Source organism: Crassostrea angulata, chromosome 2 (genome assembly GCF_025612915.1).
Source record: "Crassostrea angulata isolate pt1a10 chromosome 2, ASM2561291v2, whole genome shotgun sequence".
Classification (NCBI taxonomy): Eukaryota; Metazoa; Mollusca; class Bivalvia; order Ostreida; family Ostreidae; genus Magallana; species Magallana angulata.
The window spans coordinates 16,237,565-16,252,025 of NC_069112.1; the positions used below are offsets into that span (position 1 = coordinate 16,237,565).

The window sequence follows — 14,461 nt, forward strand, 5'->3', positions numbered from 1 at the left end:
TAATGCACTGAACTGTGTATTTGATGACGGGGCTGGCGTGGTATATAACTTCAATTTCACTCCTCATTTCCTTATTTTCATATCAATTTTTTACATACTCCCAAAAAAAAAGGGGGGGGGCAACTCCATGATAATTCAATTTCTTATTTGTAAATTTTTATAAATTCCTTGCTGCGAGAAAAAGTGGGGGGCGGGGGGAGGGGGGCAGCCCCCCCCCCCCCCCGGCCCCCCTGATGCTACGTGTCTGAAGATACAGATTTGGTTTAAATGTATCATTTAAGGGGGGTTGAGGCCATCTTGTACATTTAAGGATAAGAATACATGTAAACATTTCTTGAACTGCATTCTTTCTGCCTAAAACTGGTCAAAAACGTTGCCAAAAGATATAAAAGCAATAAATATGAAGTCTTACATGGCATACAAGAACATGACAATGCCTTTTTAATCACCCAAAACAGCCGTCGACTTATCTTGAAGATTTATAAACCTGAAAAAAAAAATATGAAGGGGATTCATTTTTAATTTAATGCCATACATGTGCCATTGTAATTTCATTCAAAGAATGTTATGTTTAATATCTCTTTACTAAAGATTTTAGTAACAGTCCATAGACGCATACACACGCGCATGTAGTCATGTACAGTACCATCATAATGCATTACTATTAAGTGGGGGGAGGAGTTCTATAAATTACATAAAAATGCTATTTTGGTTGATTTTTATATATGTATATATAACGTTTACTTATATTGTATTATAACCACAATAGACATTACAGACATTCACAACCAGTTTTACGCTCATTGCAGACAAGTGTTCTGCATTTAGATATATTATTATATCAGTAAGAGTGCAAACGAAACGCTTAATGTTATAAATGTTTGTATCATTAGGGGTTGACCATGTATATTTTTGCTTGTTTCATTGAGCGTTCCTGTGCATCTCCGGCGCTTAATGATAAAACTGTATCATTAAGCGACGATTTATCATTAGCTGTTGATATTGTCAAATACTAATGCAAGAATTTATAGCATTAGGGGTTGATAGCATTAGGGGTTGCAATTGCAACGCTTAATGATATTTGTATCATTAAGCGGCGTTTTATCATTAGAAGTTAATAAACGGGACTGCTAAGACAGAACCTTAAGAATTTTATCATTCAGGTTATAGATATTTTCATGCTATTTACGCACAGATTATACATGTATTGACAATTTGGGTAAAATACGGTATATTAAGTGTGGATTTCCAGGTTCAAATGATGCCCAGCAGTACGCTCTCCTCTCCTACCTAATATTGTCGGAAGAGAACTCCCATTTCCAGAGGAGTGCGTTTTACTTGCCGATAAAATTTAATCAAATCGTTATCCAATTGGAACCTTGTTCTCGGCACAGCAAATAAATAGAGAAACACAACAGGTTAGACGGAAATACAACAGAAATCAATTGCAAAACTGAAAGCCTATAAAACAATTTATTGTTGTTGCTCACTTGTTTCTTGGAAGGGGGGGGGGTTACTGTCTATTACTGTCTATATGTGTGCAAAATATTTAAGGTACTAGTATATAGAACCATTTTGTGTCAAACAGCATTGTGACGTAGGCATGTCTATTTCATTGTTGGCCCACTTCGTCATTGCTCTTTGAAATCAACAAGATTTGTCTGGCTTTTGAGCTAAGACTACGCAGTATGTGTATATTTCACTTGAAACCAGCGTCATTTTAAACTTGTTTTGACGAAAGAAAAAGATAGTTACATCATACCGAAAGTCTAAGGTCTTTAAAAATGGGTCTAAAGTTGTCATAAAATATAAATGATCCATTTCATATACATACAGTTTATACCTATGTCTAACAACGAGCGTACGGTTGGTGTAAGGATGTTATCGTCAAATCTATGTATTTCGTGAAACTATACATTGTCCTATCGTAAATTTTAAATGTACCGGGTGGCAGTTAATACAAAATTTACAAGTTGTCATGTTGTAAATATACTACCACCCGGTTAATTCAAAATTTACAACATGACACCATACACTTTAAGTGAGAAGTGCGCTCCATACATGTAGTAAATGTTTTATCCAATAGAAAATGTCCACTAGGGAAGATATTTAATTGCCATGTACAGCTGGGGGTTTGTGGAATCTGAAAGGACCCAAAAGCAGTGTTTAGTTCCCTTTGTCCAAGGTGCACGTGGCCATTCAAAATAAAAAAAACCAGTCTTTTATATCGCACAAACATGAAATAAATATCCTGGAAATTTTTTTTCAAATGATTTCTTAAATATACTAGTTCGTGTGATAAATTATTAGAGTGGAAAAGAAAAGGGAACTTACTCTCAAAAACCATTTTTTGCTTTCTTAAATATACTAGTTTTTTTTTTTTGGTGCGGGGGAGGATGGGAACTTGGACAATGCATATGTGGAATGTTCAGAAATGTTTAATACCTGCCTGTCCATGCTTACACAGTAACAAGAAAATTAGAGAATAAAGCAGATGGTTATTTACTGAAGACAACCAAGCATAAAAGCTACACAAACATAATGCCATAGTCAAAGTCACAATATAATATACCTCAAATAAAGAATATGTGATGTGTTGTGATAAGTACAACATATGACTCTTCTTCAATAAACGACAATAACTCAAGAACAATATGTATACAAAAAAATATCAAACAAAGGTACTGTAGACCAACTTTTATTCGTGTGCGAGAATTTTTTTTTCGTGACGTGCAAGAGCCTCATTATCAACTTTTTCTCGCCACTGACCAGTATTTGTCATAAAGCTGTAATAAAAAAAAGGCGTGGATAAGGCTTGGTCGCGAAAATAAGTCGCTGCGAACCAGTCCGTTTTAGTTAAATCGCGAAATAAAGTCGTCGCAAATAACAGTTGGTTTACAGTATCCTCAAAATTGTGACTATTAAATCATTATGCAGCAAATTTTTAGATCATTGACAGGAATAGATAATTAAGTACATGTACCATCTATATTAGCAGTTATATTGTCTGTTCATCTGCCAAACCTATTTCGAGAGGTAAAACTATTAAAGCCCCAGAGGGATTCAAGCTCATTTCTTACAAATTTGTAGTTAAAGATCTTACCCATATGCATTGCATTACGCTTCTTTGCAACAATTTGGGGGAAAGAAATACATTTTAAAATAAAACTTGATTATATTCTTTATTTCGATAGAAAGTACGTCACAATATGGATGTGTTACATACCACCTTAATAACGTATTTACTCTAACTCCTGATTTAAAAAAACAGATCAATTCCACAAAATGTCTGGATTATTATGTTGATGAATGGAAGTCCTTACATTTCCTTTTCTTTTGAATTTATGGATGATTTTAGACTACATATTGTAAACCAAAAAAAAAAAAAAGAGAACACCCCCTCTCTCTTTCTCAAACCAAGGCGCCATTAGAAATTAGAACATATGTATAGATAGGTTTGTACAATGTTAACGTAACAAGTGAAAAAAAACCCACACTTAATCAACACTAACATCCATCACATCTCAATTCAATGGATTTCATACATTAAACAATTACGACTCGAGTAAATCAAAAATTCTTAGACATTTTTGGCAAAGAACATATTTTCAAGTCGGAATATATACTCGGGAGGGTTAACGTGTGAACCTCCCCTACCTGAGGAACAAATTCCTGGTAGTAAGTTAATTAGAAACACGAAATACAAAGTGGTCTGTTTCATTGGTGTAATCGTAAATTTATGTTCGAACCATCTGTTAGTAAACCTGCACACTGCTATATGCACCATATCCATATTAACATAAACTCAGAGTATAAGTAAATCTTCATATATCTCCAATAGACCTCTAATAAGGTACACGTAAATAAAGAAAATACAGAAATTAAGAATGTAAAATCAAAGCATAAGTCAATGATCAGAATAATATTCAAAACAACTTTTGAGTATAAACGAAACCTGTGCTTAAAAAACAAGTTAAAAGAGAATGTTAAAAGCCCCTCACGTAAACAAGAGTACTATTACAACAAATGAGATGGGCAACTGTAAAGGCCCCAAATTGAAAATGGTGTTGTTAATTATTCAAAAACGTTGACTTATTGATCAATGTAGAAAATGAAGGTCATTTTGTGTTAATCATTTCTCCTTTTAAAAATCTCATAGCCAATTCATTTCTCTTTCAAATTTCTTCACCTTTATCATTCTAACTATCTTCAACTATATGAACGTGACTGGTGTGATTTTTTTTATATGAGTTAAAGTTTATATTATTTAATGCTATTTTGCAGCGTTTACTACGAAAGCCGAGAAGGATCATTCGAGATTCGAGATTCAAAATACGAGATTCGAAATACGAGATTCAAGATTCGAAATTCGAGATTCAATATCCAAATTAACCAATCAAATCAAGGATCTGAAAATATGTATCCTAGAGACATCAAACTGTTCTAAATAAAGATCATCCGTACATGCTCTTATATACAAATAAATGCTATGTTCACTTCTCCCTACCTAACTAAATAATTATTTGTAATTACTTTTACACAGAATATCTAAGTAGACTAGAAATAATGCAGTGTGCTTGGCGAATCTCAGTGATTTTGTTTGTCCTGGTGCATTTCCACCTGATGCGTTTGAACCCTGGGGTATTTCACCACCAGTAATAGTTTAAACCCCGGGTTTAATCACCCCTTTTGTGTAAGAATGCGGTTATGGTAGAGAACTTCATAAGCGTAGCTAATTTTTTCTGTAGGGGGTCCTAGGCCAATTTTAAATAATTTTACTATGTAAATTTAATAAGCTCCAATTTTCCGAGGAAGGGGGTCCAAATCCCCTGACCCCCTCCTTTCTAGATCCGCGCATGAAGATTAGTACATGTATCTAAATAATCTAAATATAAATAATCAGTCCAGTTTCACCAATAAATATAAGCATTACTTATCGTTTTTATGTATGCATACAGTCATATACTAGTACTATGATTATAAACAAATCACTGAGATATTATCATATTATACGGAATTATTAATTAATACAATTTCTTTTTCCTTTTCCTCAGTAAACAACTTATTATGAGCCTTACTTTTGGAATTGTTTTCAATACTCTCTACAATTAAAGGTAGGAATGATAGGGTGCCAATTTGTTCACATTGCCGATTTCTTGTGCAGAGAACAGTAAAACTTTTTAAAAATTTGATTGTGCATGAATATTTTAAAATTAATTGTTATATTTTGTTATAATTCATTCATTGATATATCAACAAGAAAGAATAAAAGGTATAGACAAGCATATGTATCACAGCCAAGTTAAGTTTCTCTGTAGTGTCCTACCCCCCCCCCCCCTCCCCCGCACCAAAATTGACGATAATTACATATAAATCATACAAATGTTTACTTTGTATGTAAGTAAATCTCTAAAGATGTAAATAAGCACTGCAAACAAAGATGTGTGTATCTAATATACTACTACATTACACTTAGCCAGATAAAATGTAATCAGGGTGAAGCTACATGGGGCGAGTGGTGCAAATTTACAAATTTGTCGCCATACACACAGAACACCGAATAAAAAAACTGTGAGTGGTGTGTGGAATGCATAAAAGATGGCGGCAAATTATCTCAAAAAATCAGTGAAAAAAACAACAAATAGGCTGTTATTTATTACCTATCCTGTAAAAACATCGATAAAAAATGTTATCGTCACATAATATAGCCGATTAAGTTAATGTGTACATATGGTCAACGTACATGTAATTCTAATATACAAAAAGACGGACGTATCAGGCGGGGATCCAGAAAAAATAAATTTCAAAAATGATCGGTTGAATTACAGTCATGCTTTGAAAATTGTTTTAAACTATCGCACGGGTCAAAATAAATGATAGAAGCTATGTACAGTGTAATTGGAAAATTTCATTTTATATCAATATGTAGTATTACCTATTATAACAAATGAGAGTATAGCACAACTGCCACAAGCAATACATGTCCTTTACCGGCACCACCCCCATCCCCATAAAAAAATGAAACAATTGTCGTTTTATTTGCTAAAATGTGTGTTGTTCAAGATTTTTCTAAAGGACATACCCGATTAGAATTGAAAAATGATTCGTACGTTTAAAACTAATTTTGTCAAAGTTTTTAGATTCATTTGGTTATATTTTGGTCCATTTGGGTAAATAGATGCACCAGCGCAGCACTAATTTATCTATAATCAGGCCATAAATTCAAAATATTTTCAAAAATTAATAGCTTTAAATCCAGTGGATAAAATAAGGAAAGCAAGTCGAACTCGATGAGCGCTAATACCTGTAATGAATGAATGGTACAGTAGGATATGCGCAAAAAGTCTATTCTTTCCTGCCCTTTATTTATTGGAATATTAAATCCGATTATAAGAGTCAAATTAAAAATCAAGTACGGATATGTACCTGTTTATCAAAAGTAAAACTACTCATAATTTATCTACAGTGCATCGTTATGGGGCTAGACAGAAAGTTTTATATTAATTTGCCGAGCCAAATAAAAAAAAGCCTGGAAAACGAAGAGAAAACAAAGTGTGGACAGAATAACTGACAATTTAATGAGGACTATATAGCCCCCCCCCCCCCCACTTGAAATGTATATACTGAAAACAGATTATTGAGTACAACATCCGCACACAATTTAAAGAAAATTTCATTGTTTTTTTTAATCATTTTCGCTAGCTAATGTAAGACATCACAAATACCCCAAACCCCCTCACGGAAAAGGAAATGCTAGGTGATGAGAGAGAGAGAGGAGAGAGAGAGAGAGAGAGAGAGAGAGAGAGAGAGAGAGAGAGAGAGAGAGAGAGAGAGAGAGAGAGAGAGAGAGAGAGTCGATGTAAATCACAGTGCGCTAACACCGTAAAAATAAAACTTGCTAGTTGGTCTGCCCTACCCTAGCTACCTCCTCTCTTTTCTCCTTTTAGAGGCCTAATTATTGTCTATATATGCTTGTATCAAATCAAATCAATTTCAAATTCTAAATCAAAATTGAATTTGACACTACAAAACGCCCTCCCTCTCTCCCTTTCTCTCTGTCTGTCTCTTTCTCTCTGTCTCTCTCATATCGACAATGGCATTGCCATACCCTACAATACACTATTCTTATCTGGATTGTTGTCATTGAGGTTGTAAATCATTATATCTTCTTATTTCATTGAATTTCGTTTCATAACTAAAACCACACTCAGTTTTAATTATGTATATTAAACAGATCTTTCTTCGCGAGCCGATTTTTACACAGATGGGGCGAATACACTTCGGGTTAAAATTGTTCGGGGGGAAAAACATACAGGGCAAACAAAACCACTTAGATTCGCAAAGCCAACAGTGTTATCACTAATTTAATTGTTTATACTGTGTGGGGTTAATTCATCAATGTTAATTGAACCATTTTATAACCACTATATAAGAGCTATTAAGACATTTATTTGTAGGAAAGAGCATGTACGAATCTTTTTTTTAGAACAGTTTGATGTTGCTAGGATACAGGTTTCAGATCCATGATTTGATTGGTTAATTTAGATATTGAATCTCGAATTTCGAATCTTGAATCTCGAATTTCGAATCTTGAATCTCGTATTTCGAATCTCGTATTTTGAATCTCGAATCTCGAATGATCCTTCTCGGCTTTCGTAGTTTACAGCAATAGTTGTATAGTGCAATTATGTTGGGTTTTTTTAAAAACTGCTTGAAAAAGCTTGTTCGATGATGTACTGTTCTACAATGTATGCGGCCATTAATGACAAGCTACATGGTTTCGAATTTCTTATTAATTCATTGCCAGATCTTTACTTTGAAAATGATGAACATTGATATAAAGCCCTTCATGACAAGCTACAAAGACAAGAGTGGGTCGAACTTTTCATTACGGAAATGCTTCTTGCTCCGTTACTTATTAATAGTTGCATCAATAGTTGTACAATGCTAGCATGTCCGTTTTCACATGCAACATAGAGAGGACTGGCTCCAGTTCTCTCACATAAATTCACGTCTGCTTCTTTACTCAGTAAAAGTTGTACAGTGCTATAGTGTCCATTACGACAAGCTTCAAGTAGAGGAGTGGCTCCAGTTCTTGTTAATGAATTGATATATGCCCCATGATCAAGTAAACACTGAACAATGTTTAGATGTCCATTTTGACAGGCGATATGGAGCGGATTTTCTCCTTTTTTATTGTTTGAATTGATGTCTGCTTCGTTTCGTAGTAAAAGCTGGACAGTGTTAATATGTCCGTATTTACTAGCTACACAGAGAGGACTGTCTCCTGATTCATCACGTAGATTGACGTCTGTTCCTTCATTCAAAAACCAATCTACAATTACATCAAACCCGTTCTGACAAGCTTCATAAATAGTAATAGAGATATTTGCTTTATCACTCAGCAAAAGTTGAACAATACTCTCATGCCGGTTTTGACAAGTTATATATAAAGGACTGACATCGTTTTCAGCACATATATTTATATCAGCTCCCTTATTCAGTAAAAGTTGTACAATTCTATCATGTCCATTTTGACAGGCTGCGTAGAGAGGACTTTCTCCTTTGGCCGCACATAAGTTAGTGTCTGCTTCATGAGTAAGTAAAAGTTCAACAGTGCTATTATGACCATTTTGACAAGCTACATATAGAGGAGTGCCTTCGGTTTCAGAACATAAATTGATATTTGCACCTTTATTTAATAACATCTTAACAATAGATTCGTGTCCATTTTGACTAGCGATATGAAGTGGACTTTTTCCGGTTTTTTCACGTATGTTTATGACAGCTCCATTTGTCAATAAACATTTTACAATACTGGCATGACCGTATTGGCAAGCTGTATAAAGAGAACTTGCTCCAGAATTGGAACAGAGATTCACTTTTGCATCATTAGTCTCATTCAGTAAAATATAAACAATGTTATGATATCCTCTTTGACAAGCTATATGTAGAGGACTTTCTCCCATTGTTGAACAAATATTGATGTCTGCTCTATTACTCAGCAAAAGTTTCACAGTTCTTTCAAATCCGTTCTGACAAGCTATGTAGAGTGGACTTTTACCGTTTTGTGCACATAAATTGATATCTGAATTATATGTCAGTAAATATAGTACAATTCTCTCATATCCTTTTTTGCAAGCTTCGAAGATAGGACTTTCTCCAGTTTTAGAACATAAATTGCAGTCTGCATTATTCCAAAGTAAGACATTTACTATGTCATCATTTCCTTTTTCACATGCTATAAAGAGAGGGCTTTTCCTTTTTTTGTTACATAAATTGATGTTTGCTCCATTATTTAGTAAATGTTCTACAGATCTTGAATGTCCATATTTGCAAGCTTCATAGAGAGGACTGGTTCCGGCTTTTGAGCATAAATTCAAATGTTCCTTATTAGTTTCTTTTAGCAAAAGCTGGACAATGCTATCATTTCCTTTTCGACAAGCTATATGTAAAGGACTTTTGCCTCTTTTGGTACAAATATTGATATTTGCCTTGTTACTTAACAAAAGCTCCACAGTGCTCTCTTTTCCATATTTGCAAGCTACATGTAACGGACTTGCACCAGTTTTATCAAATAAATTAATATTTGCTCCATGCTTTAGTAAAAGCGCAGCTATGCACGTATGTCCTTTGCGACAAGAAATAAAGAAAGGACTAACTCCATTTTCATTACATAAATTAATGTCGGAATCATTAGTCAGTAAAAGTTTTACAGTGCTTTCATGACCATATTCACAAGCAAGATAAAGAGGGCTATTTCTCTTTGTTGAATCTGAATTTATATTTGCCCAATTATCATTACTCATTAGAAGTTGTAAAATCCCATCATGCCCTCTTTGACAAGCTTTCTGAATGGGACTTTCGTTTTTCTTCGAACATATATTAATGTCTGCTTTATTTTCCATCAGCAGTTGTACGGTTTTAAACCGCTTTGCTTCTCTTGTGTCTTCTTGTTCATTCTTTATTTTTTTATTGATGTAATTTTTAACTGCTAACATTAAAGGAGTCTCAGTATAGCTTTTAGTCGCTAAATTCACATCGACATCCAACTTAATAAGTTCATCCAGGATTTCATAATTATGAAACATTGATACGATATGGATTGGATGAAAAAATTTCCATTTTTTATCCAAACATTTTTTTAGCTGCTCTGTCGAGTACAAATGAAACAGATCCAATGAACCATTGCAGCATACTGCAGAAAATACTGACCTATCATTAAGAACCGGTTGCTTTTCTTTTAGAGCATTCAAACAATATAATGCCAAATCAATATGACAATATGCAATCAGAGCACACAGAGGCGATATTTTATTTTTGTATGTCAAAAAAGACAGTTTTGAAATACGTAATTCCTTAGCCTGATCAAAATCTTGCATTTTAGTGGAAATCTTTTTCTTTGCAAGTAAATATCCTAGTTTTTCCGGGCAATCATCGAATTCTTTTATTACAACTCTTGTCACATTTTCGTCCTTCATACAGTGATTGAGTACAACATGCAAAAAATGGTGTCCCAGAAGTTCAAAAAAAAATCTTTTCCCAAGATGAACAATGTCTTTATCATTTACATATATGGTAAAGGGATCAATCTTGGCGTTACAGCTTTTAATTTTTACTCTTTTTCGAAAAAAGCTTATGTCGGCGAATGTTATGGCTAATTTTGGATAATCTGTTCCAAATACAAAGGTCGTAACTTCCATCAAAAAGTCGTGGTAAAATTGATAGTTGTCACCTATCCTCTTTACAAAATAACCATCAAGAGTTTTAAGAGCATCACCAATAGCATACAATGCTGTGTTTTTCTGCATTCCGCATAATTTCAATGCACGTTTATATATTGTCTTAGCCATTTCATTTTCCAATACCTCGTTAAGGTTAAGTGCATTGTTCAGCAGAGTTAGAAGAACGAGGGCACAGTATTTTTCTTTGCATGATTGTCTAAAATTTCTTATTTCTTCTTCGATAACCTTGATGGGCTCTTTAAAGTACTTCAGCACACTGTTGTTTTGCATTCCCTCATAGGTAAAATATAATTTACACAATAACGGAAAGTATTTATTGGTTTTAAAGATTTCAGCAAACTCTGCATTTGTTAATGTCCTACCATGTGCATATATGTTCCAAATTTTTTGTTTTTCATCATTATTCAGTTTAAGTTCGTCTTCATCGATATCTACAATGGTTGATTCCTCAATCAAACCCCCTTTTACTCTATCTTTACTCATGAGAATATATTTTCTACACGACAGTAGAAGTTTGCATTTATTTAAACAAACTTTTAAAGTTTCTTCCTGTGCTTCCCACGAATTGTAAGCAATTTCATCAAAAAACCTTTTACCAAATGGATCATTGAGTATAAAAAGGATCTCTTTTTGTGAATTTGGATTTAAATTGTAAATTTCATGCACTTCTTTCACACTGTGTACCAGTTTAACGACCCAATCATGTCTTCTATACTTAAGAGCAATATGTTGAATAATGGCTGATTTTCCTGATCCAGAATGACCCACAACAATGACTAAATTTTGATCGCTTGCTAGTTGTTCTACTTTGTTGCATGCATTTGTCATAACAAACAATTTGTCTTCCTTTTCCCACTGTTCCAAGATATCTTTATCAAGCTGCGTTTCTGAAATTTGAATTAATTTGATGTTTAGATTATATATATATATATATATATATATATATATATATATATATATATATATATATATATATATATATATATATATATATATATATATATTCAATATGAAATACAATACAAAAACTCTTATCGTATCGTTCAAGAAAGACGAACATAATTAAATGGAGTTGCGTGTGTGTATATATATCAAGGACGTGTTTATATAAAATAAAAAAGTTTGAACTGCTCCATGTTATCTTATAATGTAAAACATATATGAAACTGGGTAAACGGTTTTGTGACTGTCAATATATCAGGTTTCAATAACTCAGTGGAAACAGCGCTAATACATTACGGAAGAGGCCCGGTTGAAGTTAAAACTTGACTTCTAACTACCAGTTATATTTTGTGCCAAACGATTTTTTCCTAGAAAGTGAGCTCTTACGGCAAGGGCTGTGCGATATGAAAATTCGGAGAGCTGGCTGCAAATTCATTCAACAAATTTGTTGGCGTCAGTTACTCGGACCAGTAATGTCCTATTCTTATCGGACTAGCAGTTTTCTATAAATATATGGTTTCCCATATCACACTCTAACAAGAACAAGCCAAATAAAGATAATTAATGAATATGTACATTAATACATATAAACTGCTGAAACAACGTACACGGATATGTAATATCCAACCCTTTAACCTCCGTACACTTTCAAATAAGATAGAGTAACGTCACAATGGTTTTATAGCACATTAATTCGTCAGAATTTTTCAGAGTAAGTAATTTTCGACCCACAATGCAATCCCAAGCATTGAAAATGGCTTTCTCAAGTTCTCGTGAGAATTAAAGTAAACGTTTTGAGAACCAGATTAAATGTGTAATTTCAAGAAGATCATGCTTAAAAAGGGGGAAATAACTCGACGGTAACCTCTTATTACTGTAAATTGAATAAACAAAATCTAAAATCCTCTTAAAATCTTGCAAAAGCTAACGAATGGGGGCATTTCTTCAGAGATATGAAACAACTTTAACTTGCACTCTTTTAAATGCTCATATTTAACAATTTTTTGAGATTTCGGTGATTTCCGCTTTCGAGTATTCGTGAACCTCGATTCTCGGAGGAGGTTTTACAAATCAAGCCTAGCAGCCAAACTGCATCTATCTATACTACTATATTGAAATAATAGACTCGAATTTTGGGCTTTAATACCAAGAAATCGGAAGAGTACTGTCATTTGTTCTATGTATTTTAAACATTATTGGCACTTGGAGATTACTAACTTGTTTTTATTTTTTCTTAATCAAGCTTCACTGATTAATAATCAACAAAAATTCCTTAAAAATATCCGGAAATCGTCTGGATTTTTCGGATTTTACAATCTTGCGCATATGGATTACATTCACGCTAAATCACGGGAGGCTCTTTAGTTTTTGTTTCCACAGTTTCACATTTGCATGGATAAACTCAGAAATGATATTACAAATAAGTATAAATTTTCATTTAAAATTTGTGATGCATGTATATATATATATATATATATATATATATATATATATATATATATATATATATATATATATATATATATATATATATTCTGTTCATCAAAGAAATACGGGAGATAACTCTAACTCAGTGCATTTAATATGAAAAATCCCGATAGTTCCGAAAGTCAACTCGAAGCGAGTGAAAAACGTTGCTGGAGAAAGTGTTGAATTCTTCAATAATATAAATTAAATTTTTAGATGAAAAGTATTTAAATACTTAAAATGGTTTATTATGAATAATTTAACTTATTTTAAATGCAGCGTCATAAATTTTTGTAATTCGGAGCGATTTTGCAATATTTTGCTATATTACGGGTATATGGAAGGCATTTTAACTGTGGTGTAGGCCTGTCCCGAGACACATTCTAGTAGTGAAATTAATAGCATTATTGTAGGCTTACAGCCTTATTATGTAAATTTAAACAATACGGTGTGTCGATGTATCTATTTCGTAAATGTCCGATATCATATATAATGTCAACCCGTGCACTCACGGGTCAAAGTCTAGTAAAACCTAAAATTTAATTTAACACAGAAACCCGTTACTGCCGAAAATGTTCTGGAAAAATTCCATCTAAACGATAGATTTTGGGAAGTTTTGCGATATCAGCGAAACTGTTGACCTAATAAAATCTACCGAGAGTAAAAATACACAGCAAAATACAAGATAGACCCTGAAACCCTTCAAGTAATGGCAATCCGCTCGCATACACAGTACAGGTTGTGAATTTCCCGAGCTCAAGAATTTGACCTAACCTGCGCACATTAACAAATGGTTGAGTAAATTTGTCGTCGAAGCCCGCAGAAAGGATGGCCAGCCGTACCCTAAAAAATCACTGTATCTACTGTGCGTCGGATTACTAAGAATCTTCCAGAAATGTGGCATTCATTCAATTTCTTGATAAAACGACTCGAAGTACTATGAATTTCGTCGTATTCTGAGTGCCGAATGAGCAAATTGACAGCGGCAGGAGTGGTACATGTAATTCGACCAAAACAAGCAGAACCAATAAGGTCCGAAACTAATAACAAACTCTGGAAAACGGTTAATTAGGCAATTGGACTGCTTTATACATGATGTTTGTCTATAACTGTAAGCTGTTTAACTTCCGTGGCGTCGATAGAGGGATGGAGAGATACTTGGAGTTAATGATCAATATGGACACTTTGTTAAATTTAAAGGAAGATCAAGCAAGACGTACAAAGGTAAAATTATGATGATTCTATATTAGGTTTTTGTTGGCTGTTCACAAATATTGCTGAAACTTAAATGCTCCACATCAACCTTA

At 33.6% G+C, this 14,461-nt stretch overlaps 1 protein-coding gene across 1 annotated transcript; it reads right to left on the bottom strand.

The window, feature by feature from the left end:
• Positions 1-8,323: 8,323 nt before the first annotated feature.
• Positions 8,324-10,811, bottom strand: LOC128173960 (ankyrin-1-like). The gene is made up of 3 exons (XM_052839616.1): positions 10,736-10,811; positions 8,463-9,631; positions 8,324-8,335 (listed from the first exon to the last, which is right to left on the bottom strand). Exons 1-3 carry the CDS (start codon positions 10,809-10,811, stop codon positions 8,324-8,326), a joined length of 1,257 nt encoding a protein of 418 aa, XP_052695576.1.
• Between the last annotated feature and the right edge of the window lie 3,650 nt (positions 10,812-14,461).